The sequence below is a fragment of the Mustela lutreola genome, chromosome 1 (assembly GCF_030435805.1).
Source record: "Mustela lutreola isolate mMusLut2 chromosome 1, mMusLut2.pri, whole genome shotgun sequence".
In the NCBI taxonomy this organism is placed as follows: domain Eukaryota; kingdom Metazoa; phylum Chordata; class Mammalia; order Carnivora; family Mustelidae; genus Mustela; species Mustela lutreola.
Window position 1 is genome coordinate 176,467,185 of NC_081290.1, and position 27,275 is coordinate 176,494,459.

Consider the following 27,275-nt stretch of genomic DNA (forward strand, 5'->3'; position numbering starts at 1 on the left):
TTCACTTTAAGGCCTTTGTCACAAATCTGAATCTTTATTGTTCTGAAATAAATGTTATAAACATAACTCAAAACAAAAGCTTCAATATTCAGTCTCAGAAGAGGTGTGGCTCAATGCCCATCACATGTAACAAGAAAACTTCCTTTAAAAAAAAGGAAAAAAAAGTACTATGAGAAGTCTTTCATACGAATGAAAATGCACCCTTTGGATTTTTTCCTTGTCTTGTTAGCCTGTGTACACATGGGTGCCAAAAGGTTTGCATTTTCTTCACATTAGTTCTTGCTATGATGTTTGACGGATTTTTTGCCACTCAACAAATTCATCGAGAAGAACAGGCCCTAGAAATAAAGAAGCAATTCTTGTTAGAATTGAGTGAACTCATCCCTCCAACTATAGGACACCCTGTCCACAAGCCCTGTGCCAGCGTTGAGGATGGACCCTCTGCCACTGCGGGGGTTCTGCTCCCCATTCCGCTGCTGGACTCCCCAGAGCTTGCTTCCCCAGCCTTTTCTTTCCAAAAAGATGGGACTTCCCACCATGGGTATTTGCTGCAACCTTCTTCACAAGGTTCCGGTGTTCGACTCTCCGATAACTAAGTCAAGATTAACCTCTCCCCTTCTCTACGTGTTCATAGCACCCTGCTATTTAGTTCCTAAGAAATACTGAAAGTGTTTAACGTAGCATTTCCAGGTTCCCTCACCATGAAATGTGTAAGCTTGGTGAAGGGGTGGCTGGTAACAGGCCCCAGTATGAGTCTAAACACGCAGCAGGTGTCTAATCAACAGCTGGCCTAAGAACTACTCTACAAAGACATTTGTATAAGGTGCAGGGGAGGGAGGTACAAACTCATTTCCTGACAGAAGCCAGGTAGGCAGTTTAAATGACCTCACTGTTACCTCTTTTTTTAAACAGGGAAAATTCACTGCCAGAAAAAAAAAATTGCTAGTTCTATTTTCCTCAAAACACACAACGTTCTGGTGGTCTCTCTTTTCCTCCTGATTTCACAGACACACTTCTCTACTCTAAGATAAGCAGCAGGCAAGCCTGGCTATATATGGCTGCTGAAAAGGAAGCAGGCTGTTGGCATAAGCTGCGGGCCAGCAAAGCAGGAAGCGAGTCTAACATGGGCTACTACTCCGCTTCACTCACTAACTCCAGGTACAGTTTTGTCAGATTTTCTGATTTTTCAAACAAATCTGGAAGCTTAATTTTTATGCAAAAACTCTTAACTTAAAGGTTGCCTCAAACACACACACAATATACACATCTGCAGGCCACAGATAGTCCTTAGGCTGCCGGCTTACGGCTGCCAAGGTACTGTCTCTAAAAAATATTAAGTGTTACACCATTCTGTAGGGAGAGGTCACTACACACACGCACATGCGTGCGCATGCGCTGAGAAATAAAGTTACCCCTTCTCTAAGTAAGTCCACACCTCAATTCACGTTTATAGGAATGTGTCTCACCACACAACTTCCCAACAGTAACACAACGCGTGCAACCAAACTGGAGGTAGAAACGGAAGACATCTTGTACCGTCACAGAGAACACAGCTTACCTAACTGATCATTACTTCACAGATCTGCTAAGGCATTGACAGTTAACAGTTGAGACATGCTGTCCTTTCCAGTGAAGAATATTGACAAATAACTTGAATGACTGAAAAACTGCATTTCTTTTCAAGAGATTTTATTTGAGAGAGAGTAAGCATAAGACAGAACAAGAGCAAGTGGAGGGGGAGGGGGTTACTGGAGAGGGAGAGAATCTCAAGTGGACTCCCCACTGAACACGGAGCCCAAGATCATGGCCTGAGCTGAAATCAAGAGTCGGACACTTTGACTGACTGGGCTGCCCAGGTGCCCCTGCTTGTAATACACTGCTCAGTCGAAGCTCTTGGTCTACATTCTACACCCGCCCTCCCCACATTTTCCATATGATTAAATAATAAAAGTTACTGCTAGAAAATCTAAATCCTTTATGGCAATGCTACACAAATGTATATTCTCATTTAAGGCTGTAAGAATTTTATTTTTGTAGGAAAACATACTTACAAGCACCATCTTCATCATAGTTACTAAGATCGGCATGGACAGTTCTGCTGAATTCTAATACGTTGTACCACTGATCTTTGTTCATAACACGATACTTTGATTGCTGTAGAAAATGACGTAAATATTTTGAATACAGAACAAGCATTATTTATTAGGAACTGACTTTGATAAATCTAGTTCTAACATTTTTTGTGATTTGGTCTTTCTTTCTTTCTTTTTTTTTTTAAGATTTTATTTATTTATTTGACAGAGCGAGATCACAAGTAGGCAGAGAGGCAGGCAGAGAGAGAGGAAGGGAAGCAGGCCCCCTGCTGAGCAGAGAGCCTGATGCGGGACTCGATCCCAGGACCCTGAGATCATGACCTGAGCCGAAGGCAGCGGCTTAACCCACTGAGCCACCCAAGCGCCCTGTGATTTGGTCTTTCTTAAAACACTTATTCCTCTTTAAATTACGCGTGCTTCTAAGACAAATCTCAGGGACATTTACATGTTAACATTACCCAAGTGAGGTTTTCCTTTATCTTTCCTTCATTTTAGATAAATAACAGGAACATCCAGTAAGTGTAAAACTTGAGTCTCCTTGGGAACATACTTTGGAACCACAATGAGCTCAAGATCGACAGCCAACAGCACAACTGCGCCCCTCCTGCTGCCTCCCACAACACCCCGTCTTCACTGAGGTTTACTGTTCAGCCACATTTTGAAGTTGGCATCTTTGCAGGCAGTGCAAAGAGTACTGGCTTTGGTTCTAACCCCACTTCTCCACTTACTTGGGTGACCCTGGGAGCATTATTTAACAACAGAGCCTGCTTCTTCATTTACTGAAGGGGGGGATAAGACATAATTCAAAACAGTGTTACAAAGAACTAAAGAAGCACTGCAGGTCGAACACCCTCCACATAACGAGTACTGAAAATATTTACTTCTCTCAGCTCCCTTGAGAGGTGAGTATTTTTACACTCAGTCCTATTTATTTTTGCCCAAAACTACTAATAGGAGGAAGATGGATAACATCTATCAACATCTACTTTACTAGCCTTCATTACATCCACTTTATTATGTTTAAAGATTTAAGCATACGTGAAACCCACTCACTTAAGTCTTTTTCTTATTATTCTTTTTCTTTTTCTTTAAGATTTTATTTATTTAGTTGTCAGAGACAGAGAGAGCACAAGCAAGGAAGAGCAGAGGCAGAGGGAGAGGCAGGCTCCCCACTGTGCAAGGAGCTGGATGCAGGACTCAATCCCAGAACCCTGGGACCATGACATGAGCCAAAGGGAAAAGCTTAACCAACTGAGCCATCCAGGCACCTTGTACCATTGCTTCTTATCAGACGCTTTAAACAAAATTATTCTGAGGAATTTGCTATGATAATCAGCTTTATGAAAAATCAAAGCAAAAACAAAAAGCATCTGTACTCAAGAAATGGTGAGCAAGCCATACTGAAAAACCCTAAAATAGAAAAGACACAAAAACAGATAGAAAACCAAAGAAAGCAGTGAAAGAATAAAAGTATTCTCAGAACCACTGTTGGCAATGGGTGTTATGCTAAACCTTCTAAAAGAATATCTTCTCCATGAACTCAGCATACATCACTCACTCAACAGTACACTGAAGTACAGGATTATAGCCATTCTCATATTTGTGAACATAAAATATTTTATCCTAATTAATTGGATTGAACCTAAGTGAAAAATAAAGTTTTATTATTACTACAACTGGTTCCCTTATGTAGGATTTCAGCCCCAGATCTTATATTAAAGAAACCTGATGGGATTGTCTGGGTGGCTGAGTTGGTTAAGCGTCTGTCTTCCACTCACGTCATGATCCCAGGATCCTGGGATCAAGTCCAGTGGCATCAGGCTCCTTGCTCAACATGGAGTCTGCTTCTCCCTCAGCCCGCCTCCCCCATGCTTGTGCACCCTATCTCTGACAAATAAATAAATAAAATCTTAAAAAAAAAAAAAAAAAGATTTAGAAGCTTGATATTTGTATACCAGCATCAAATCTCTTCTGCCAAAAGCCCAAGAAACCAATTCTGCATAAAGCACATTTTTGCTAAAATTTATTTCTTAAAGGTTACATTTTTTTATGAGAGGGATGCAGGGCTGGAATACAAGTATCTCATGTACAGACTGTATTAATGAACATGAACTTGTGTCTAAAAATGACAACGAATATGTACACATTTTAATGGAAACTTTTTACTACTTAAGCAGATTTTTTTAAAAGCCTAAGTATTTAAAAATCTGTTTTCCTCCATTAAAGGTGTATTTTCAATCAGATTAAGCTTTAAAATAAAAATTAAAATTTAATATTCATTAGGTTAATATATTCAAAAAAATAAAGAATATACATACCTCCAGGTACTGGTAAAATACTGAGAACAATGGCCATGTCCTTCCAAGCAGAAGAGCTAGCATAGACTTTGCAGTATCAATATCAAGGCTTCTCTGATCTTTATCCTAAAACATAAGGAAAAATTCTCCTGAGTGTGGTTTCAAGATTTAAAAAATGTGAAAATTACAAAACATGGAAATTCCACCTACCCTTGCAAAATCAAAGGCATATCTGTAGATATTCTTAAACGAAGAAATATCATTCAACTGTGAGCGCAAAAAGTCAAATTTGTTCTGTAACTTTTCTGTGCAGTCACACCTTAAATTAAAAAAGCCAAATACATTACATAATCCAGAAAAGTAAATAAAAGTATCTTTAGGAGGTTAGAAGAAATGCTTTAAGAGAAAAGTGAGTGCATTTATGAAATTAACCTATGTTTAAAAATTCTGATTCACAAATGTAGAATTACTAACAAACTTGTTGCCCTGTATGTACCAGTAGAATAAAAAAAAACAAAAAGGAAAAAACGAGAAAACATGACAATCAGTGCAAGTTCAGTTCAATGACTTTCCTTTAAAAAAATACAACTCAATCAAAAACTCCAGTAAAATCACAAGTCTCTCTTTAGAAGAGGTGTATTAAAACGTGCTTTCACCACTTGTGAAGTTCAAAAGGTGGCAGAACAAAGGAATGAATCTGGCCTCTGTCACATTTTTCACTGGAAAGTTCTCACACACCAGCTTGGTGAAAAGAGATAAGCCATGAGTGGTTTTAAAAGTTTAGGAATATAACACAGAGAAAAGTAACACATTATATTAGTGCTTCCGTCATAAATTCAGATTCCTTAATTTTTAGTGACAAAAATCAAGGTAAATAGTGGCAGCACCTGACCTCAGATAAGATACGTAGGCAGAGGAGTGCAAACAAGTTTCCATGTTATTTCTAAAGATCAGACATGAAACATTAAAAAAGGCCAACAGAATGTTCAAAGACCTTCACTGGTGTCCTGACTCACTGGGCTGAGACACGCACCATGGCTGAGCAAGAAGCAACACAGAGGCCGCCGTTCACGAATGACGTACAATGCATCTCATCGCCGTGGAGCTCGAGCTCTAGCTCACCGACCCCACCCAGGTGCCACAGCTGTGCTCTAACTCACAGTACTGCCTCTACCTGCAAGGTGTTCCCACCAAGTTTCACAAAATAGCACTCACCGACCCCTAACTCACATTTTGCCATGGCTGACAGATAGGACTCCCTTCCATTGAACTAGTGTGCCATCTACTGTAACCCACAGTCTTCCCACTTAAAACTGAGTTTTAGTACTCATCATGTAGCAGACACCTAGCATTCTCAGATTTAACAAAGACCTTCACTATTCTAAATCGACAGTGTGACATGTAACTCATAATTTTATTAACGTGTAGATATTTTAGATACATTTCTAATGTTGATTAAACCTTGCATTCCTGGAATAAGCCAAACTGGGTAATTTACCTATTTCATACATTGCTAGATTTTTGGCTATGTTCATAAAAGAGACAGGCTTGTCAATTTCATTCTTTCACACTCTACTAATTTTGATAACAAGCTCATAGCAGAAGCCCCAGAAAACCTAAATGACAATTAATCTCCCCTCTTTTTTTTTTTTTAAGATTTTATTTATTTATTTGACAGAGAGAGATCACAAGTAGGCAGAGAGGCAGGCAGAGAGAGAGAGAGAGGAGGAAGCAGACTCCCTGCCGAGCAGAGAGCCCGATGCGGGACTCGATCCCAGGACCCTGAGATCATGACCTGAGCAGAAGGCAGCGGCTTAACCCACTGAGCCACCCAGGCGCCCTCCCCCCTCTTTTTTTTGTTTTCTGAAAAAGTGTACTGAATACTAGACTTAGCATTTATCCAAAATCAGCTGAAAAACCACCTGGGTCTTTTCACTGAAGGAAGGAATTTTTAACAACTCAATCATCGTTTTTAATGGTTATAGGATCATTCAGATTTTCTACTTCTTTTTGAATCAACTGATCATTGACAAAGTTTTTTGATAATTTATTTCACATATAATTTTATTTACAGATGACTAAATTTATAACATTTTCTAATATGCATTACTATTTATTTTTGCTTTTTTGTTTTTCTTAATCATCTTGCCAGAACTTCCTAATTTTCTCAACTGCAGCTTTGCTTTCTCTCTTACTAATGTCTGTACATCTTTCATCTCTTTTTCTTCAGGTTGATCCTTTCTCTAACTTCTTAAATTAGACTGGTTCTCGATTGAAGGCTTCTTTCTCTTTTAAAGTACAATTAAGGCTACAGACCTTCCTCTAAGTACAATTTTAGCTTTGGCCACAGTTCTGATGGATATTACTTTACCCACTTATAAATGGTGCCTCAACAAGGTGGTTCCAGAGGACTGGAAGGGTGGGAGGCTTACCAGGTTTAAGAGAGACTGAGAGGAAGGGGCTGGAGAAAATAAGTAAAGGTGACGCTCAAACAACAGATTTCTGAACCGTGTGGGTCAACTTACACATGGAATCTGTTTAAGAACATATTCTTTTCTCTACTCCTCTAGTTTACTTTATTGCAAGAATATAGTATATACATCTTTAACAAAAAAAAGTATGTGCTATTTGACTGCTTATGTTATGGCTGAGGCTTCTAATCAACTTCCAACAGCCAGAAGGCTATTAGTCAGTGAAGTTTCAGGGAAGTCAGAAGTTACACACGGATGTCTCTCTGCAGGAACTCCCACGCCTGCTAACAGTGATGAGGACTTCCCTCCAAGTTCTGCCAAGGTGGTATCGGAGGCAACTAGCTAAAACAAAATGTTTATGTAAGATCCAGAGTTTTAGAACATAATACTCAAAAATTCCAGGTTTCAATAAAAATTCCCCCCACTGTTCAAGGGTCAACTGTATAGAAAAATGCTGCCAAAGAACTCGGTTCTAAAAGAGAGCAGAGAAAAGTGACACTTTACTAGTGTGGGATGGAGGCGGACAGATGGTTTGCTTTCTTTTTTTTTTTTTAATTAGACAAATAACTTCTGCTTTCAGGAAGATGAAGTAAATGTAGTTTTTCCCTATGTCTCCTGCTAATTCAACTAAAAGCCCTGGACATTAGCTATACAAATGGAAGAATCTGAAAGACTCTAAGGAACAACCTAGTGGTGCATTTCCTGGGTTTTCTTTTGCCCTACCTATCCCAGACCTGGAGATGAAGGAATCAGCAAACCAGAATGTCAGTGGAGTAGACAAAAACAAAAAAAACCAACAAAAACCTGCTCTCCCTCCCACAAAAATCAAGCAGCCGAGGAAGAAAGAAAACTTTTAGAAAAACACTCTTATTTATTCAACCACCAAGAAAAAACTGGCTCCGTGCCCACCCGCATCAGCAGAGCCGGAAGGAGGACCTCAACAGTCTACCATCACTAGGATGCAGGGAGGCCGCTCACCTCCCGCGCAATCAGTGGAAGCCACATAAAAGCATGAACTTCCACTCCAGCAAGTAGTAAGGAGCTGTGCCTGGGGGCAGTGTCAGCGGAGGCCTTGTGGGGGCTGCCAACACAATGAGGAATTCCCTCCTCCTTTGGAGGTGGTGCTGGGGAAAGGTAGCTAAAATAGAAGGTTTAGGGCGCCTGGGTGGCTCAGTGGGTTAAGCCGCTGCCTTCGGCTCAGATCATGATCTTGGGGTCCTGGGATCGAGTCCCGCATCGGGCTCTCTGCTCAGCAGGGAGCCTGCTTCCTCCTCTCTCTCTCTCTCTGCCTGCCTCTCTGCCTACTTGTGACCTCTCTCTGTCAAATAAATAAATAAAATCTTTAAAAAAATAAATAAATAAAATAGAAGGTTTAAATAAGATCCGGAGTTTCATAACATAATCCTCAGTATTTTCAGGTTCCAGTAAAAAAAGCACTTGTCATACCAACAACCAAGATGTCAAGCAGAATGTAAAAAGAGAGCCAATATGTGCAAATACTGAAATGGAAAGAAATGTTTAAAATGATGCAGATTTTAAATCTGCAGATTTTAAAATCTGATGCAGACTGTTAAAGGAGCCATTTTGAAACTGCTTCAATAAGCAATTATGGACAAAATAAAACAAATGAAAAGATAGAAAGTCTCAGCGAAGAAACAGAAAGTCCAAGAAAAGAAATCTAACATAAAAAAGAACGAAACGGAAATTTCTGAACTGCAAAATACAGACAGACTTAAAGCTTAAGGTATCAACAATTTTATCAAATGTAAGTGGTCTACATGTATTGATCAGAAGACAGAGACTGAAAGAGTGGATCAAAAAGACCCACAACACCAAAATGACCCGAGGATATGCTATCTAGAAGAAAAAGATTTCAAATATAATATAGGCAGATTGAAAGTAAAAGAATGAAAAGTGACTCATCATAGAAACATTAAGAAAGGAAGGGCAGCTTATTATGATCAGCTAATGCAGATTTCAGAGCAAAGAAAATGATCAGAACAGAGAGGAACATTACAATAAAGGTTGATCCTGAGGTGCCTGCATGGCCTAGTTGGTTAAGTATCGGCCTTTGGCTCAGGTCATGATCCCAGAGTTCTGGGTTTTAGCCCCACCGTAGGGCTCCTTGCTCAGTGGGGAGCCTGATTCTTCTCCCTCTGCCTGCTGCTCCCCCTGCTTGTGCTGTCTCTCTCTCTGTCAAATAAATAAGTAAAATCTTAAAACAAAGCAAAACAAAAAAAAAAGTTGATCCACCAAGAAGATGTAACAAATGTGTGTGCACCAAACAAAAGAACTGCAAAATATGTGAAGCAAAAACTTCTACAAAAGGAGAAACAAACAAATATACAATTATTGTTAGAAATTTCAACACTCCTCTGCCAAAAATGGATAGAACTAGACACAACACTGGCAAACAAAGAATTCAACACCATCAACCAACAAGATCTAATGGACACTAACTAACTAACTAATGGACACTGAGACACAAAGCACTACTGAGGGGGAAATTCACACAACTAAATGCAATTAGAAAAGAGGAAACCAATCTCAATGCATAATCTGAGCTCCTATCTTAAGAATCTAGAAAAAGAAGACCAAAATAAACCTAAAGCAAGAAGGAGAAAGTAAATTAAGAGCAGAAATCATTAAGATTGAAAACAGAAAAGAGAAAAATCAATGAAACAAAGAGTGGATTCTTCAGAAAAGAGTTAATGAAAAGGACAAGTCTCCAGCAAGAATGACAAAGGAAAAAATAATACAAAAATCACCGTCAGAAATGAAACAAAAGGTGCCACTATAGACCTATAGATATCAAAAGCATATAAATTTGGCCACTTAGACGAAATGGACCAGTTCTGAATGTAACACATTAAAACACAAAATAAATAATCCGATAAAATGATTTGAAATAAATAGTAATTTCAGTGGCCCTTTAACCACTAAATAATAAATTCAAAATTTCAAAACTTCTAAAAAAGTAATCTGTAGATTCAGGCAGTTTCAATGGAAAATGTTACCAATCTCTGAAGGCCAATTCTATGCTATACCTTCCAAAAAATATAAGGGAAAACTCTCCAATTCCTTTTATAAAGCCAGATTTACCTTGACATCAAACCCAGTTACAGGCAGTATAAAGAAAAAAAAAGAAGAAAAATCACAAGAAAAAAATTTTTAACTATGTATGAAGATGGATGTTAATTATACTTACTGTGATCATTTCCCAACATACACAAATATTGACATTATGTAATACACCCGAAATGAACAATGTTATGTCAATTATACCCCAAGAAATAGATAAGAAAAAGACAATAATAGACCAATATCTCTCATGAATCCTTAATGAAATATTAACAAAAAGAATTCAGCAGTATATAAAAACAATTATATACCACAACCACATGGGATTCACTCCAGGTATGCAAATGGACTCAATATTCAAAAACCAAAATATAATCACATTAACAGTCTAAAAAAAAGAAAAGCTACATGATTAGACGATTTAATGCAGAGAGGGTATTTAAAGTATTTCACGTGCATTCATGTGAAAACTCACAGGAAGACCTGGAGAGGAGAACTCCCTCAGCCTGACTTAGAGCAACAACTGATAGCAGTAAGAGACTGAACGCGGTCCCTGGGATGGTGAGCCAGGAAGGGACATCCGCTCTTACCAGGCACATTCATCAGCACAGTGGCAGAAGTGCCAGTTAATGCAATATGTCAAGAAAAGGAAATAAAGGACATACAAGACTGGAAAAGAAAGAAAACAGTCTCCGTTTCCCTATTTTATGTTATAACCATATGACATGACAACACAAGGATGACATACATACACAAAAACTTATAGTGAGTTTGGCAAGGTCACAGATACAAGACAACCGCACAAAAATCAACTGTATTAGTAATGAATATATGGATTCTCAGTTAAAAATACAACACTATTTACAGTGGCTGAAAATGAAAACTGAAACATTTATGTGTAATTCTAACAAAACATACAGAATTTGTATGTATGCTGAAAACTATACACAAATGATGAAATTAAACACCAAAAAGAGACATATCTATCTTGCATGTATTCAAAGACCCAAAATAGTACAGATGTCAATTCTCCCCATATTCTTTACACAGTTTAACCAAAATCATAGTAAGATTTTTTTTTTGTAGGCAAAAGGAAGATCATTCTAAAATTTTAGGAAAAGCAAAGAAATTGGAAGAGCTGAAACAATTCTGAAAAAAAGATCAATCATCTCAGGGTCCTGGGATTGAGCCCCTTCTCAAGCTCTGCACTCAATGCAGAGTCTGATTGAGATTCTCTCTGTCCCTCTCCCTCTGACCTTCCCTCCGCTTGTGCTCTCTATTTCTAAACAAATAAATAATCTTTTTTTAAAAATATTTTATTTATTTATTTGACACACAGAGAGAGATCACAAGCAGGCAGAGAGGCAGAAAGAGAGGAGGAAGCAGGATCCTTGCTGAGGAGAGAGCCTGATGGGGGGCTCGATCCCAGGACCCTGAGATCATGACCTGAGCTGAAGGCAGAGGCTTTAACCCACTGAGCCACCCAGGCGCCCCAAAACAAATAAATAAAATCTTAAAAAAAAAAAAAAAAAAGGAACGAAACGAAATCAATCAGTTACGTGGTTCCAGACTTTGTATACAGCAGCTGTCACCTAGACTGTGTGGTGCGGCAGGAGGTTAACACACAGATCCAAAACAGAGAACCCAGAGACAGACCCACACACAAGTATATCCAACTGCTAAAGGACAAAGGTACAAAAGCAATTTAACAGAGGAAAGACCTTTTTCAACAAATGGAAATGTGGAGCAAGTAGAATTCTGTAGGCAAAGAACAAACAAAAACCCATCTCACATCTTTTAAAGAAATGAACTCAAAATTCATCACTAATTTAAAGGTAAAATATAAAAATATAAACACTTCCAGGCAAAAAAACATAAAATTCTCAGGATGTAGGGAAAGAATTCTTGGACTTGACACCAAAAGCACAATTCACAAAAGGAAAAACTGATCAGCTGAACATCATCAAAATTAAAAACTTTTGCTCTGAGTCCTCATAAGAAGATGAAAAAAATAAGCTACAGAGTGGGAGAAGATACCTGCAGACCATGTACTCAATGAGGACTTCCACCTAAAACATACAGAAAACTCACAGTGAAAAAAAGTTTATCTACTATGGCCCTCAGCCTCTTAACTATTTTCCTCAGAAACTCTAGGTCACCAATTCCTAATCCATCTGCGTCCACCTCCTTTGTAATTCACCCACGGAGTTCTAAATCTCGAGTATTTTTCACTTTCAGAGATTTAATTATGCATCTGAAATCTGATCATCTGACTCAATTCTTTCTTTCTTTAAATATAATGTATTTATATTTCATGCTGCCATTACAATTCAAAATACTACCCTTTAAGAGTCTAAATTCTGAAGTTTAAGATCTGTTTCCCAACATGCTTAGTGATTTTTGATTGTTAGTTAATGAAAACTGAACCTTTATCTGCAGAAATTGAGGCTTCTGCTTAAAATGTCTTCCTATACAGAAGAATGGCTTCCACTATACACAAGACTACTTACCTGGAACATTTGTAAAGATTTTTGGCCTGTCATACCAATAACGAATTCCAGCTTTCATCTGCCCGATGAAGAATTTTTTTACAAGAATTCTCTTGGGGATAAGCCCTTCACTGTATGTAGAAGCAAGCCCACGCATTCGTATCTCCATCTACTGGGTAGGTGTGATATCCATGACTTAATTTGAGAATTCTGATCAGATTCTCACCCTACTCAGGCCTTGCAATTTTGTCTCTTACTTGCTAGATGCACCACTGGTTAATGGCCAGACCCTAGGTGATTAGGAATAGGTATGCAACCTTAAAGTAAATGCCTGCTCCACAGATCCCTATGGCATTACCAGCTCTTGTCATTTCTAGTCTCTAATTATCTTCCTTAATTTATAGCCAAGTCCAGGCATGCTCTTTAAAAGATGCTTTTATATTTTATCCAGCATTTAAGTGTTTTACATGATAAATGATTTCTTCGCACATTTAGTCCGCCATATGGCCCGAAAAAGAAATCAAAATCTGGGTAAGTTAACTGTCCAATTTGTCTGGGGCCTAGCTCCTATATATGAATGAGTATATAATATATTTCATGCAGAAACAAGAAAAGTTTATTCTTACTACTTACTAAAAACATATTACATACAATTTCATTAAGTGGCTTTTATCAGCACAAATATTCTTCATGATGTGAAAAATAAAGCTTTAATGGCGTCGAAAATTTAGTTAACTTCTACCAGAGGGATATACAAAAGAAACAAATTCTCTGATTACACACTCTATCTATAATGGTGCTTGACAATTTGGCTGTCTTCGGCATCCCCGGAATGATCAGCTAAGGTTCGGGAGTACGACATTTTAGGGAGCCTCTTACGTGTACTACCTTCCTCATACATCTATCTGAAGAAGTGTTTTGCACATATTTTTTAGTAATGTAATTCACATTTTCTCACAAAATCTCATTCAGAATCTTAATACAGTTGAGACTCAGGAAGGCAAACATGACAGAGGCTGCTTCCCAATGTTCAGAAGTTCCCCCAGAGTTTGAAATCATTCTTCAAGGCCTGGCATATGAAAGCATTGCAAAATTATTTGTTAAACAGAAGTATGAATACCAAAAAGAAGCCACAAAGTAAAAAATTTTAAAGGCACAATGTATATATTTATTTGATTATAAAAAGTTTCAAAATCCCTCCCTGGGGAAAGGTTAGTGGAAACTGTAGTTCCAACAAAATCATCAAGTGTAAAAGTGGTGACATACAAGTTACCAAGGAGATAGGAATCCAAGAAATCACAATCTTTTCCAATACTTTACATCCCTCAGGTACACAGAGCAACGATATTATTTAGGCTATAATCTCAATAAGCTTAAGGCAGAAAGTGAAAAGCTAAGTTTCCAGTCAAACCGAGAGAGCCCAGGTGAAATCCCAACTTCTCCCTTGGCAGAAGTTGTGATTTCCCTGTGGCTTCAGGCACATCACTGACTCCTCATTTTAATGGGACAGAAACAGGAACAGACAGCCGTGCGGTTAAGGAATACACAAGCTCCGTGATCACGACAGTTCTCCGCGAGAGATGCCCCTTCTCAGGCCCGTGGCTTACGATCACCTGCACCCTGCCGTCTCTGTGCAAACTACCTCAGACCAATCCCACTGTCTACCTCAGTCTCAAGCAGAGAAAGAATCTCATAGAACACAAACAACTGATGTTTTCTTCTTGAAGAGTGAAAGAAACAAGAGAACAAACTTTCATGTTCAGTACCCACATCACAGAAAGTGAAGGACTGGCAAAGCCGGGGAGCGTACCCAAGCGGTCACGGACACTTTACAACTCTACCAGTTAACCTAGCCCAAGAGAGACTCAGAGATTAGCATGTCCATACCTTGTAACTTGGAAAGATTAGAAAGAACATTTCCCTTGAAGTAAAAAGAAACGTGCACTTCACTAGTACATCACAGAAAGCAAGAGAGTTTCTAAATGACAACTAAACAAAACCCTACGGATTTTAGGGACACTGGCACCAAAGGATAACATTCCCCAAGGCGACTGGTTAGAATGAGTAGAAACGGGTTTAAATCTCAACATTAGGACTTAGACATTAACTTCCTGAGTATTGCTAAATATTTGATTAATGGGAGGCTTTTAAATTTCTGCTTCTAATTTAAAGACCTCCAAAATGAGAAGAAACTACCATTTACATATTAGATCTACATGAGATTCTCTTCTTTAGAGAAGTCCCAAATAAGCATGCTGTGACACTGATCCACAACAGAAAAATTTTACTCACAAAGTTCTTTATCTAGAACTTTCTCTGAATGAGGTTTACTGACCAAAACGGTACATCCCTGGGGGTATTTGGAAATGTGGAGGGGGCATTTAAAATTGTCATGGAGAGCATAGCAGAAGAATGCGAATGGCACTTAGTAGTTGGGCCCCAAATACTACATAAATGACAGTCACACACAACACACACCACAGCACCCCATCCACCTCACTCTTCCATCCCTACCAAAAAGTCAGATAAATGCTCCCCATTCCTTTCTCACCTAAATCCAGTCAAGCCAGACCCTACCTTGGATCTCCACAGTCCGGAGCTCACTACAGAGACCAGAGGGTGGACCACATGTCACGCAGAACACGCAGCGTCATTGCTGCCACTCCTGGGAGGTGCCTACCTCCTGCATCTGCTCAGGATCGTAATCAAGGACAGTCCTTTCAGGGTTCTATGCTGTCTTCTCCACCAACATGGTGCTCACCCTTGCTCCAGCCCCTCTCAGCTAGCAGATGGGAGAAAAGCTCTCCGCTCCAGCCAGCGAGCACCCTTGGACTCCAGCAGGCACAGATGCGAGGAGGAGGAGGAAGAGCCGCGCTGTGCGTAGCAGCGCAGGTGCGTCGACATGGGGACAAGGTCAGATTTCATAAGGCTCTCGCAAGAGTCCGTGACCATCAGACATGAAAACAACTGCTCTACTGCAAACTATCTGCTCTCTGATGACTTCCCACGGCCTGTAACATAGGGCTGAAGCTCTGTCCACATTATTCCCGCCATCTGGAATTCAAACCTATTCTGTCGATTTTCTTTACGTACCTTTGGATTAGAACCAACCAGACTACTACTTCTCTCTCTCTCTCTCTCTCTCTCTCTCACACACACACACACACACACGTGTTCCTTTCCCAAGGCTCTGCTCATGACTTCTCTTCAGCAGTAACACTTCCTATATCCTTCACCATCAAAAACCTACCCATGCTTCAAGGCCCAGTTCATCGAAGGATCCCTGCCTACAGCCTCTCCCATCTCACGCGGCCTCAGTTAATCTCATCAGTGGCTGTGCTTCCACACTCCAGCGCCCGTCCTGTTCCCGCTGGATGTGGGGTGGCAGCATCCCAGGGCCCTCCCGGCTCTCTCGGCATGCTCAGCAGAGGGCAGAACCAGCCTTCTATGTCACCGTGGTAACAGGTAAGCGGCAAAGCACCGACAGAGCACAGGAGTGCAGGTACGGGTCTACAGATCAAAGCCCATCTGAGGGGCAATGTGGCAGTTACTGAACAATGACGGCAACTACAGAGCAACGTCCCTGCAAAGGAAGTGGCAACTCTGTCTTCCGATACCTAGGAAATGGCTACTGGAGGATACTTCTACACAACTCACACCCACAAATTCTTCGACACAAAATAGAAAGGCAATCTACATACACAAAGTCTGTATGAATTAACAGCCTGAAAATAAATGAATGTACAGAAGTATTCTACACAATGAGAGATTTTAATCCATCACGACTGTTACAGTCTACAATCCCCAAGCATGTCTAAGTTTTAGCTACCAGGCTGTTTCTATCCCTCAACAGAGCCCTACTAAAGTTTACTAAGGGTTAAAATAATTAATTTGAAACAACTGATAGCTACATTAAGCCAATTTAGGGACCAACACATAACTATGCCCAAGTTAAAGCAAATCCTAGGACTATGAAAAATCTACAAAGGAAATCAAGTCTGTGAAGTTTTACATTTTATGACTATACGTATTAAATAAAACCAAGTACACCAGGAAACTATAAAATCAAAAATTAAGACTTCTATAGATTCTTTTGTTTCTCCAGCTTTCAATTTATACTACTATAGTCTTTGCAAGATTTTTTTACAAGAAAATTCAGGGAGTAACAAGACTTGGCTAACTGACAAGAGATACTCTGTACTTCACATAGCAATCTAGATTGTGGGTAAAAAAAAACAACTATTTTCCCAGCCGAGAAGACTTGCCAAATTTGAGCAGTAACAAGGCTTTACAGCATAGAGTAAAGCAGAGGGGCAGGAGATAATAAATGAGTGAAACATTTATTGACCTCAGGGTCAATTTTAAACTACCTTTATGTTGTGTAGCTTGCGTGAACTTCCTACAGAAAAGATGTGCGAATAAAAAATAGTATGTTCAAGGGTTAAGTCAATTTCCATTCTTGTAATGAAAGCCATATGCTAATTATTCTAATTATTAGAAATTATTTGTGTTTCCACATTTCTGTTATACAAAGACTAGTTATCAAGTTATGCAAAAACAAATAATGAGAACGTTTTGGTTTAAAAGTACATGAACACTTGTTAGCTGGGATGTTCAAAAAAGCAATATACAAAAAAATTCAGCAGGAGTAGTACAAAAAGCAATTATAGTGCCAAATAAAATGTCTTACAATCAATAAGCAATGTCACAACTGATACAAGCTCCAATAAAACAAAAACTATATGAAAACTAGTTAATATTCTTTGCATACTTGTCTGTATATTTTATTTTTCTAAAAAGCTAACTGAAGGTTAGATATTTCCAAAGAATTTCAGAATCAGCATCATTTGAATCTGGTATGTTCTGACACCTTAGTCACAGTGATAGGATTCAAGCGCGGCTGTAAATACTATGATTCAAAAACATTCAAAACACATATACAGAAAGATGATGCAACAGGAAGTACAGTATGCTAGACTGGTAATCTGGAAATTTAAATTCTAGGTCCTAGCTGGGCCACCAAATAGCTACATAAACCTTGGCAAACATTTTGTTCACCTCTCCAAGTCTGACTCCTTATGTCACGTATAAATAATTAAAATGATAGGGTTGAATTTATGTTCTATTTTAGAAGCTATAATTTGGCTCTATAAGCAACGGTTTTTATATAAATATATAAGAAATATCTACATGTTAATACTGGTTAAAAAGGACTATTACAAAGCATGTAATGCTGAACATTCAAATATAAAAATTCAGTTCCATTTGAACAGATACACTTAAAAAAATAACTGAGGTATTCTGAAATTTAAGGACATGCAAATAAGTAATAATGAATAAACTGTTAATAAAAGCATAACCACAACAGGAAACCACATGGCTAATTAACCCCCAAGGTTTGGTTCAAAAGTATTGTAAATTAATGCTTCCTCTATTTTAGAATGTTGGTAATTAGTAACATCCTGCATGAATATCAGGAACATGACATAATTTAAAAGTAACACATAATTACTAACTGATTTTGAAACTAAGCACACTTTACTCTGTAAGGTTGAAATCACATGATTTTTATACAGAAGCAATTCTGAAACCTCAAGAAAGAGTTCGAAGGCAGCATTTGAAAGTGTGTAACTGGAACGTGGCTGGGGCTACAGGGAAGCCTCATAACTTTTCACTTATCTTTTTGTCAGATTAATTTAGCAGAAAGAAACAATAAAAGTGCCACATAACTCTATCTTCAAATATCTTTTCAAAATCAGGCATAAAATTGCAGAGAAGAGGCCCCAGAGCTTAGGACTGCCCCAAGAACAGACTCCTTACCAGTAGAACTCTATATTCAGAGAAGGAAATCCCTGACTGCGCAAACAATCTGTGCGTAAATAACTCTGATCACAAACCTCTAATTCACCCACCAAGAGTCAATGATTTTAATAAGACTGTACTGAGGTTCTCAGGGAGTATGAAAAATGGGGTAACAGTTCATTTTGTTAAGACCACAATATAAAATTTTGTCAATCCCTAACTAATTGTTACACATCAAACCAATTTGATTCCTTTAAGGTGAAACCTTACTTCTAAAAGTTATGAAGCATAAAATATCAATTAAGATCTTCAAATAGGCCATCAAATTTGTTTTTTAAAAAAATGTCTTACTGTAATGAAGTCATCCCCTTTAACCATTCTTCCTTGGTAAAAAATCCCATGCTTTCAGCCTCCAATTTCCACGCTAAAACTAACATAATAATCTGGAAAGAACAGAACATAAAGGATAGGGGAAAAGTCAGCACAGAGATAATCATGTCTATATTTATCATGGAGAGCATTTTTATACAACTATTTCCATCCTTCAACTATTAAAGAGTATGACCTCTGGAATTATTAACTCCAAAGAAATTTAGATGGGCCAATTTCTTAAAAGTACAAAGTTCTAACAGTTTCTCAGGGTAGAATCTCTCTCTATTACAAATGACATTTGTTATCACAGAAGAGAACATGTGCCCAACTTGAACTGATTAAAAATACTAAAAATGACAATCTACAGCATTAAACATGAAGAAACAAAATCTTGATATAAGATTAAAGTGTCCCAAATTTTAGAAACTTACAAATATTCTATACCCCACTTGTATTCCATTCTACTTAGAAATAAAACATACATTTTCAGGTTCAACACCAATGTCTTCACAAAATTTTTCCATTCCTTCTGGCCCTACAACTTCATCAGGACCTTCAAAGACAAAAATAATTTATATATTTTATTGTTATACTTTCATATCAACATAAAACATAAGCCATTGTACTAAAGGCATCTATGAATACATGTAACTTTTTTTGCAAATAACAAAATTTGAATTTTGACAGATCTTTGATAAAGTATAAATATTTGCTATACAATTTAAAATGTAGAATTTTTGAAATAGTCTTTAAACTTTTTTTAGACTTTCATTGCAAAATGAAATTTAGGGGGAAAATGAAGTAGTATTAGTATCAGTCATTTATTTGTATAGTAACTTGAACCTATCCATTAAAAAAAAAAAATTACTGAAAGCCTTCTTTGAAGAAAAATTTTGACAATACGTAAATATAAAGAACCATAAGAAATTTTACTAGAATGTGTAGGACCAGCCCACAATTCAAGACAGCTAAAAGAGAATACCTATTTTCTTAACTAAAACATAAGGTCATTTATTACCTTTTGAAATACAATCAAATAAAATTTAATAGTATAAAAACATACACACATTTTGAAAATAATTACTTAGGAAAATACCACTTTCCTTATCATCTTGGATCTAAAAACACAGCAAAGCAATAACTATGCCACCTTAATAGAGAAACAAAAGTTTAATCCCTCAATTAGCTTATGTCTATCACTTGTGCAAAAATTAATGATACTTCACTTGGATCTTACTTTTCTCCCTTTGCAGCATCAGATATAAATCAATACACCAACTCTCCTATTTCTTTATGTTACCAGATTCCAAAAAGATCGTGATTACATGGTCTTTTGTAGCTTGCTAAGATTACAACAAATGTGACCCAGAGAGCATTATGCTAATGGAAACAAGTCGAAGAGGGGGCAGATAACATATGATGTAACTTGTATGTGAAATCTACAAACAAGGAAAAAAACCCAAACTCATAAATACAGAGCACAGATTAGTGGCACAGATTAGAGCACAGAGGCAGGGATGGGGGTGGGGAAAATGGGTGAAGGTACTCAAAAGGTATAAACCTCTAGTTCTAAAATGGATCAGTCCTGGAATGTAATGTACAGCATGAGGACTAACTACAGTTAATATACTGCAAGTTGCTCAGAGTAGATATTAAAAGTTCTCATCACCAAGAAAAAAATTCTGCAACTACGTATGGTGATAGATGTTAACTAGACTTATGGTGATCATTTTGCAACATATACACATGTTGAATTACGATGTACATCTGAAACTAATGTCATATCTGAACTAAGAAACAGTTAATTAAAATAATTATGAAATGATAGAAATATGTTATCACATTTGATTTTTGAAAACATAGTCCTGAAATATTAAAGTGGCCCAAAAAACCCCTGTCTTCCTTTCTTAAGGACTTAGAGAAATCCTGCAACTTTACTCTCCACGGACTAGACCACTGCAACTCATTGATGGCGCTGTCCGCCACCCTCATTAGTTCACAACACAAAGCTAGCACAAGGGTTTTGTCTTCACAGAAGAGTAGAGCCATCCAGTATGTGGGCCAATACATTTTTGCTGTTTCAGATGAGATCCAGGCTGCTAAGATGATGTTAAAACATGGTCTGAAACCAAAATCCTTAATTTCCTGGTTTAAATAACTACTGTGGTTATTCATGCAGTGAGGTCTTAAAAGGTGACATAGATGGTAATTACAGGCCACCTTCACTTCCTAATATGTATTTGGAGGATTTTTTTAATGAGAATGTGTTAATTATGTAATTTTAAAAGCATACATATACAATAAAGCTGTTAAAAATACAATATGCATCCTTACATATGGTTTGGTGGAAGTAAAAATTAGATAAAAAATTTAATATGACAAAAACATAAATTTTTCTATGAAAAAGAAAACTGACCTGCCCTCAAAGCTGCCACCATTAGTAATCAGAAGAAAAAGCTCAAGAGTTGCATCAAGAAGTATCAGTTAAGTACTGTAAAAGACAGCCTCCCTAGAAACTGCAGGGTAGTTGGTGGTTAACACTGGATGAGAATCAAATTAAATTTTGTTACAGGGAGATAGATAAGGCATACACAAGACCCTTCTGTAAATGTTAAGTGACTTTTCCAAACCAATGCAAATAACTACAAATCTAATTCTAAAACAAGGCCAGTACCAATGTTCTTTTCCTGGACTGCCCCGTGTTAGTTCTACTCACTGAAATACATCTTCCAATAAATCTACTCTGCAGCTGAATTTAACTCTTTCAGGCAAAAAAGAAGTTTCCAAAGCTACAGGAATGATTTAGTTCACTCTACTAGCAGGTAGAACTTTATTAGAAGTTAGCAATTCTATCCTGCATTTGGGGTTCTTTGTAAGGTTTTAAAAGTGCCTTTTCACATTCCATGCTTTTGTTCAGTAATAGGACCCCTGTATGCTAATGTTTGCTAATATAATTATTACTCAAGATGAGAGGTCTTTTGAAAGAGCAAAACCATCAGGCTTAACACACATCACCTATGGTATCATACTACCAAAATTAAAGGTAAAAAATTTTTTAAAGTAAAAAAAAAAAATCAATTTTCTTTTTTTTATAATCATAAAATATTGCCAGCGATATCTGCAGTCTAAATCCACGCCAGCCATAGCAGACGCTCAGGAAAAAAAACTGTGCTTCATGGATGACACAGCACCTTCCGCATGAGCTACACAGGAGCTATCCTGCTAATCCTGGACAGAACTGTCAGAATCTACAACTCATAAATCTAATGCCGTAATGCTATTACTGTGTTAGTAAGAGCTTCTGACTACTTCCAGGTACTGCATAAAGTGCTGTACAGGTATTATCTCCAGTAGGCACAATGGCCGTCTCTATTTTAATAAGGGAGAACCTCATTTAAGACAACAGTGACTGTTTATTTGGTAAAAGACTGGTTCTTCCCTGTCAGGTCTCTGTCCAAAGTAATGTCTAGAGATGCCTTCCCTCATCACCCTCCTTGAAAGTTATCCAAACTTTCTACTTTCTATCCCTACACCTGCCATATTTTTAGCTTTACAATGCTGCAAGACCTAGCACTGCCTTGCCTATTTAGCTATTTACTGTCTTTCCCACTAGAAAGCAAGTCCCTTGAGGGCAGGGATCTTGTCGAACTTGTTCACTACCACATCCCTGGCACTTAACAGTGCCTGACACACAGCAAATGCTCAATAAATATTTACTAAATCATTCAATAAATGACATAATGTAAATTACCCTCAAGTGCATTTACTAATAATTTTTTGTATAAGGAAAATTAGTTGCCATGTACCTATTTTAAAAAGGAAATTATAAGATTGTAATTAAAAGCATAGGCTCTCCAATCAGAAATACCAAGCTCTGAATCCTGGCTTTTGTCACTGTATGACCTTGGGCAAATTACTCAATCTAAACCTTGGTTTTCTCATCTATAAAAAGAAATAACAACACCTACCTAACAGAATGATTGTAAGGAAACATTATATAATTAAGCACGATTTTTGAAATAAAGACAGCAACTATTATGCTAACTACTACAAAAATGCTAGAATCGCAAAAAAATGTTGAGCTAATTAGAATATTATGCTACCCAGGAAAGTCACAAGGAGAGGAAATACAAATAAGTGTGAAAAAAATAAATGCACTAAATTGTGGTATCTCTTTATAAGTGAAATAAGATGAGTGGCCTTTTGATTCTGTATCGTGAATTTCAGTAAAACCGGCATTTTGAATAATGGGTCAACATTTAAATGGAGGTCAGTAAGAAATGAATTCCCTTCATTTAATTTGGGTTAGACATTGTCTTGGGAGGCCAGTAATAGCAGTTTTTCTGGACTAGAAAGAAAAAGTCTGTTACTAAACAATTTTTAAATTATACTTTGGGGATCCCTCAGTTGGTTCAACAGTGAAGTTGCTGTCCCCCGTCAATAGTCTTACTTTCCACAATTAGCCTAAACTTACACCAAAAGTTCACAGGCCTCACCAGCACAAGATATGAGCAAACATATAATACACTGTTTTAATAATACACTGTTTTATTTTAAATGCTGAGAATGATAGCAATAAAAGGAGGGAGAAGCGATAAAACCATTAACTCCCTAAGACCAAAACTATTCTGAGAAAAAAAATGTTTTCACACATGCTTATAAAAAAATTAGTAATAAGTGGGAAACAAGTTGCTTTTTCATACACGTGTTTAACTGGGACGTCTCCTCTGGGGCTATTTCACCCCCAGGCTACAGCTCCACCCCAGGCCCTGAGCTGCCAGCACTGAGAGGATTTCGCTTCAGTTAGCTCCTTCCAGAAGCCCTTCCCGGATACTCCCAAGGCTGGGTGACCTGTTCCTCCTCTGAACTACCTCAGGATATCTTCCTAATACAGCATTTGTCACACTGTATTAGTATCAGTCTGTTTACTTTCTGATGTATTACCACATTTCTAGAAGAACTGAAGGGGGCTAACCAGCAATGGTGAAGGGGCAAATGTGTTGTGTAATGACAGATCTGAATCGTAAATTATATACTATGGCTCCCCCAAAGTTTCAAAAAATGTCAGTTTGGGTTCAGAAAATTTTCAATATGGAAAAGAAAAGAACTATATAAAGCATAATGTTTTATTACATACTTTGTGTTTCCCAGAATATTAAGTCTACTTTAGCTAGTGAACATAAACCCAAAAATACATCTCTTTACACACTGCATCAAGAGTAAATGAGTTTCACTCCTCCCACTAAATATATACTGAATTACATAACTAAAGAAGTATCATCCTGACATGACACCAAATTCTTAGTCTACCCATAATCCTCAGTCTTGACCCTCATCCCAGGACATACCACTAACACAAAGCAGGCCTGCAATAAATGATTTGTTAAATAAATGAACCAAAAAAATTGTTAAAGCATGTGACTGATATCTTCTTATATTAATTTCATTACCTGCATACTCATAAAACCAAGCCAGGCACTTCTTGCTTGAAAAATGTTCCTCTCCACTTATTAGTCTAGCAGGGGGTTGGGATCTGCAATAGCTTAGAAAACACACAAATGCCTAAGAATTTTATCAAATCTCAACTTTCAGTGAAAAGCTAAGTTCAATATGAACTAGTTCAATGCAAAGTAAACAAAGTACTTTTTTTTTACAGCTGGTATTATAGGAAAAAATCGGGAGTTTTTTAGTATTTGAAATTTGAAACAGTAGAGTATACGTAAAATTTTCTTGCTAACAAAACCCAAATGCTACTTTGCTCACTATCAAAATCCAGAATATCAGCTAAAGTCATTTCCCCAGATTTCAAATGACCACATGGAAGCTCAACCTAATGGTCCCCAGACAAGACTAGTAGTTGGGAAAGTATTAATCTTTATAGCAGTTCTCCTGCTGACTTGTATGGAAATTAGATTCGTGTATAATACACATAATTAGAAAGCAAAATCTTATAAAACATATTTTGATACTTAATGCATCAATATTTTAAGAAAAATCATATATTAACAGTTGCTTATTTATCATCTGCTAAACTTAAATAGATATTTAAAGACAGAAGATGATTTAGGACCCAAAATCATATTAAATTTCACGGATTAAAAACAAGGGTAACTGTAAATATGAAAACAATTGTACAAATAATTGGGCAAAAGCCATTTAATTCCAAAGCCTTTCTCTTCCCCCAAATCATTAAAGGTTGGCAAGTTCATAAATGACCTTTAGGATTTAATGAACTTCAAAGAGCTCAGAGAGTTCCACCACCACAGTGACCTAGAAAGGCTACAACTCTAGCTACTGAGTAATGTCATAAATAAGGCTACCATATTTAACGTTTTAAATTGACAGAGCAAAGTATCACCCGAGTTTTAACAACACTGACTGCTCGACTATTTTAATGTGCTTTATTTAAATAACTGTTCTGTTATGCACTTAAGACGGCTGCAAGTCAGAATAAGAAGAAACTCGTGTGTTTGATCAAACTACGACCTGCTGGAGCGGCGGTGGCACATTCTAGTGTGAGTGACCTAGACGTAAAAGAAAACATCGTCTGTCACCCTAACAGCTCCCGAATATCGAATATCCTTAGTGGTTCCGTCAGGCAGGAAGGTAAGATGCGCTGAAGAGAGCCGCTCCCTCACTTCCGAAGCCGCTCTCCGTAAGCAGAGCTCGGTCATGACCTGTCCACACCGCTGGCTACAGTCCTGCCTTAATCGTAGCATCTGGAGTTGTCACATCAAGTGCCAACCAGAGACACAAACACCCAGTGAGGTTTAGAAAAGAGCCACTTCTCACGCCTAAATTGCAATGATTTTGTGCAGCGCACAACGTTGCTGTCATGCCTCGTGACATGCTACAGTGGGATCAAAGAGCTCTAATTACAGCTCTGCTCTGTCTTCTTTTTTCTCCAAGAGGATACTGAGAAAATAAGCCCCAGCTTATTAATATTGATGCCGAGAGCGAACAGCATTTTGAGTGCTAGAAAACAAAACCGCAAGCACGGCCCTTCCAGCTCCGCACGCAGGGACTGGGCGCAGGTGGAGGCACTATCCTTCCAAAAAGGGGCTTCCCTCCTGCTGGGATTTTCCGGCTTAGACCCCTCCAGAGGCTCCATTTCGGGGCCACTTACAGCACAGGGAGCTTTCTTTCCCACCCCGGCAGTTGTCAGGTCGACCTTCCCCAAGCTCCGCTCCCTTCTTCGCACGCTAGAGATTCTGGAAGTGACCCTTCCACGGACCTGGACTCACTTGCAGGTATGGACGAAGTCGGGGCGGGGACGCAGGGAGCAGGGGGCGAGGGCGCCGCTGCCGCGCGCAGTCCCGTCTCCCCACCCTCCCGGGCACGCAGGGCCAAAGGTGAGGCGGCTCCCGCGGCGGCTCCCGCAGCGCCTCCCGGGGCGCACACGCCGAGCACGAGGTGCAGTCGGACACGGAGCCTCGAGGGGTCCTGCGCCCAGCAGCCGGCTCTCTCGGCGGGGGCTCGCCTCCGCAGCCCGAGCCCCGGAGCCCCGGCCCGCCTGCTGCTCCTCTCGCCGCCCCGCGAAGGAGAGAAGAAGGAAGGGGGGAGGCGATACCTGGAGATTTTACACTTCTTGAGGCCCCCGTCTTCCGCCACGGCCGCTGCCACCCCGGGGGATTTTCTCTTCTTCTTCACCGGCATCTTCCGCCCTCCCCGGCAGGGCGGCCAGGGGAGCCGGGGTAGGGGGTCGCGGTCCGCCGGAGACGCCTCAGTGCTGGCAGCCGGCTCCCAGACACAGCAGCAAGCAGAGGAGCAGAGCCGCCAGCCCGCGGCAGAGCGGCCCAGCCCGGCCGCAGCCCGCGCCTGGGTCTCCGCCCGTCCGCCCTGCTCGCGGCCGAGGGCACTCCTCGCCGGTGGACACTGCGGCTGGCTCGCACCGGGAAGAGAGAACGCGGACAGCGCGGCACCGCCACCACTCACACACTCCGGGAGCGAGAGGCTCGCTCTGACCCGGATGTGGACCGCCCCTGGCCGGAAGTGACGCCAGCGCGGCGACGGCCGCCGGCAGGGGCGTGGCTCCGCCGGCAGGGGCGTGGCTGTGCGGAGCCGTGCGCGGCCGGGGCGGCGCCGCGGGCAGCCGGGGCGTGGTGGTGCGGTCGTGCGCGGCTCTCGGCCTCTGTGGGTCGCCCGCGGGCGCCGGCCTTTGTCGTGGGGCCGCTCCCTGTCCCTCGTGCTGGGGGCCCCCTGCCCTCTGCGGCTCGGAGCGAGGCGGTGGAGCAGGCCGCGGGGCACCTGCCGCCCACGGGGCACCCGCTGCGGGGCCGCCTGGAGCCCCGGCTGTGGCTCTCCCGGCGCCCGCCCAGCTCGCCGTCCAGGTGAGGGGCACGCGGCGGCGGCCGGTCCGGCGAGGACGGGCCCCCCCCCAGACCCTCCAGAGCCCTGCGGCGGAGCGGAGCCGGGGGGCCGGCCTGCGTGCGTCCGAGCTGCGGGTGCGCGCGGCTGTGCTGCCGGGCGGCGGGCGACTAGCGACCGACGTTCCCCCCGGGGGCTCGGGCTCCGGACGCGCCGCCTCCGCCTGCTCGCTCGCGACGCCCCGTGCTCAGTGCGGCGTGCACCGGCCCGGCACCGAGGCGTGCCGGGGTCCCCCAGAGCAGTGTGATCCCACAGTAGCGCGGCCCGGCTGCCTTCCTGGGGGCCTTGTCTTGGGTCCGCCCG

At 40.0% G+C, this 27,275-nt stretch overlaps 1 protein-coding gene across 4 annotated transcripts; it reads right to left on the bottom strand.

Moving 5' to 3' along the window:
- On the bottom strand, positions 1-26,594 carry DCUN1D5 (defective in cullin neddylation 1 domain containing 5). 4 transcript variants are annotated; one of them, XM_059179346.1, is made up of 8 exons: positions 26,176-26,592; positions 24,056-24,147; positions 19,088-19,158; positions 18,585-18,676; positions 4,601-4,709; positions 4,412-4,516; positions 2,052-2,154; positions 1-338 (listed from the first exon to the last, which is right to left on the bottom strand). In XM_059179346.1, the coding sequence occupies exons 1-8, from the start codon at positions 26,259-26,261 to the stop codon at positions 283-285; spliced, it is 714 nt and encodes a 237-aa protein (XP_059035329.1). In that variant the 5' UTR covers positions 26,262-26,592; the 3' UTR covers positions 1-282. The 4 variants fall into 4 exon arrangements, with proteins under 4 accessions (XP_059035329.1, XP_059035338.1, XP_059035333.1 ...); XM_059179355.1 differs by lacking the exon at positions 24,056-24,147 and having other exon boundaries at positions 26,176-26,314; XM_059179350.1 differs by lacking the exons at positions 18,585-18,676; positions 19,088-19,158; positions 24,056-24,147 and having other exon boundaries at positions 26,176-26,594.
- Positions 26,595-27,275: the final 681 nt, after the last annotated feature.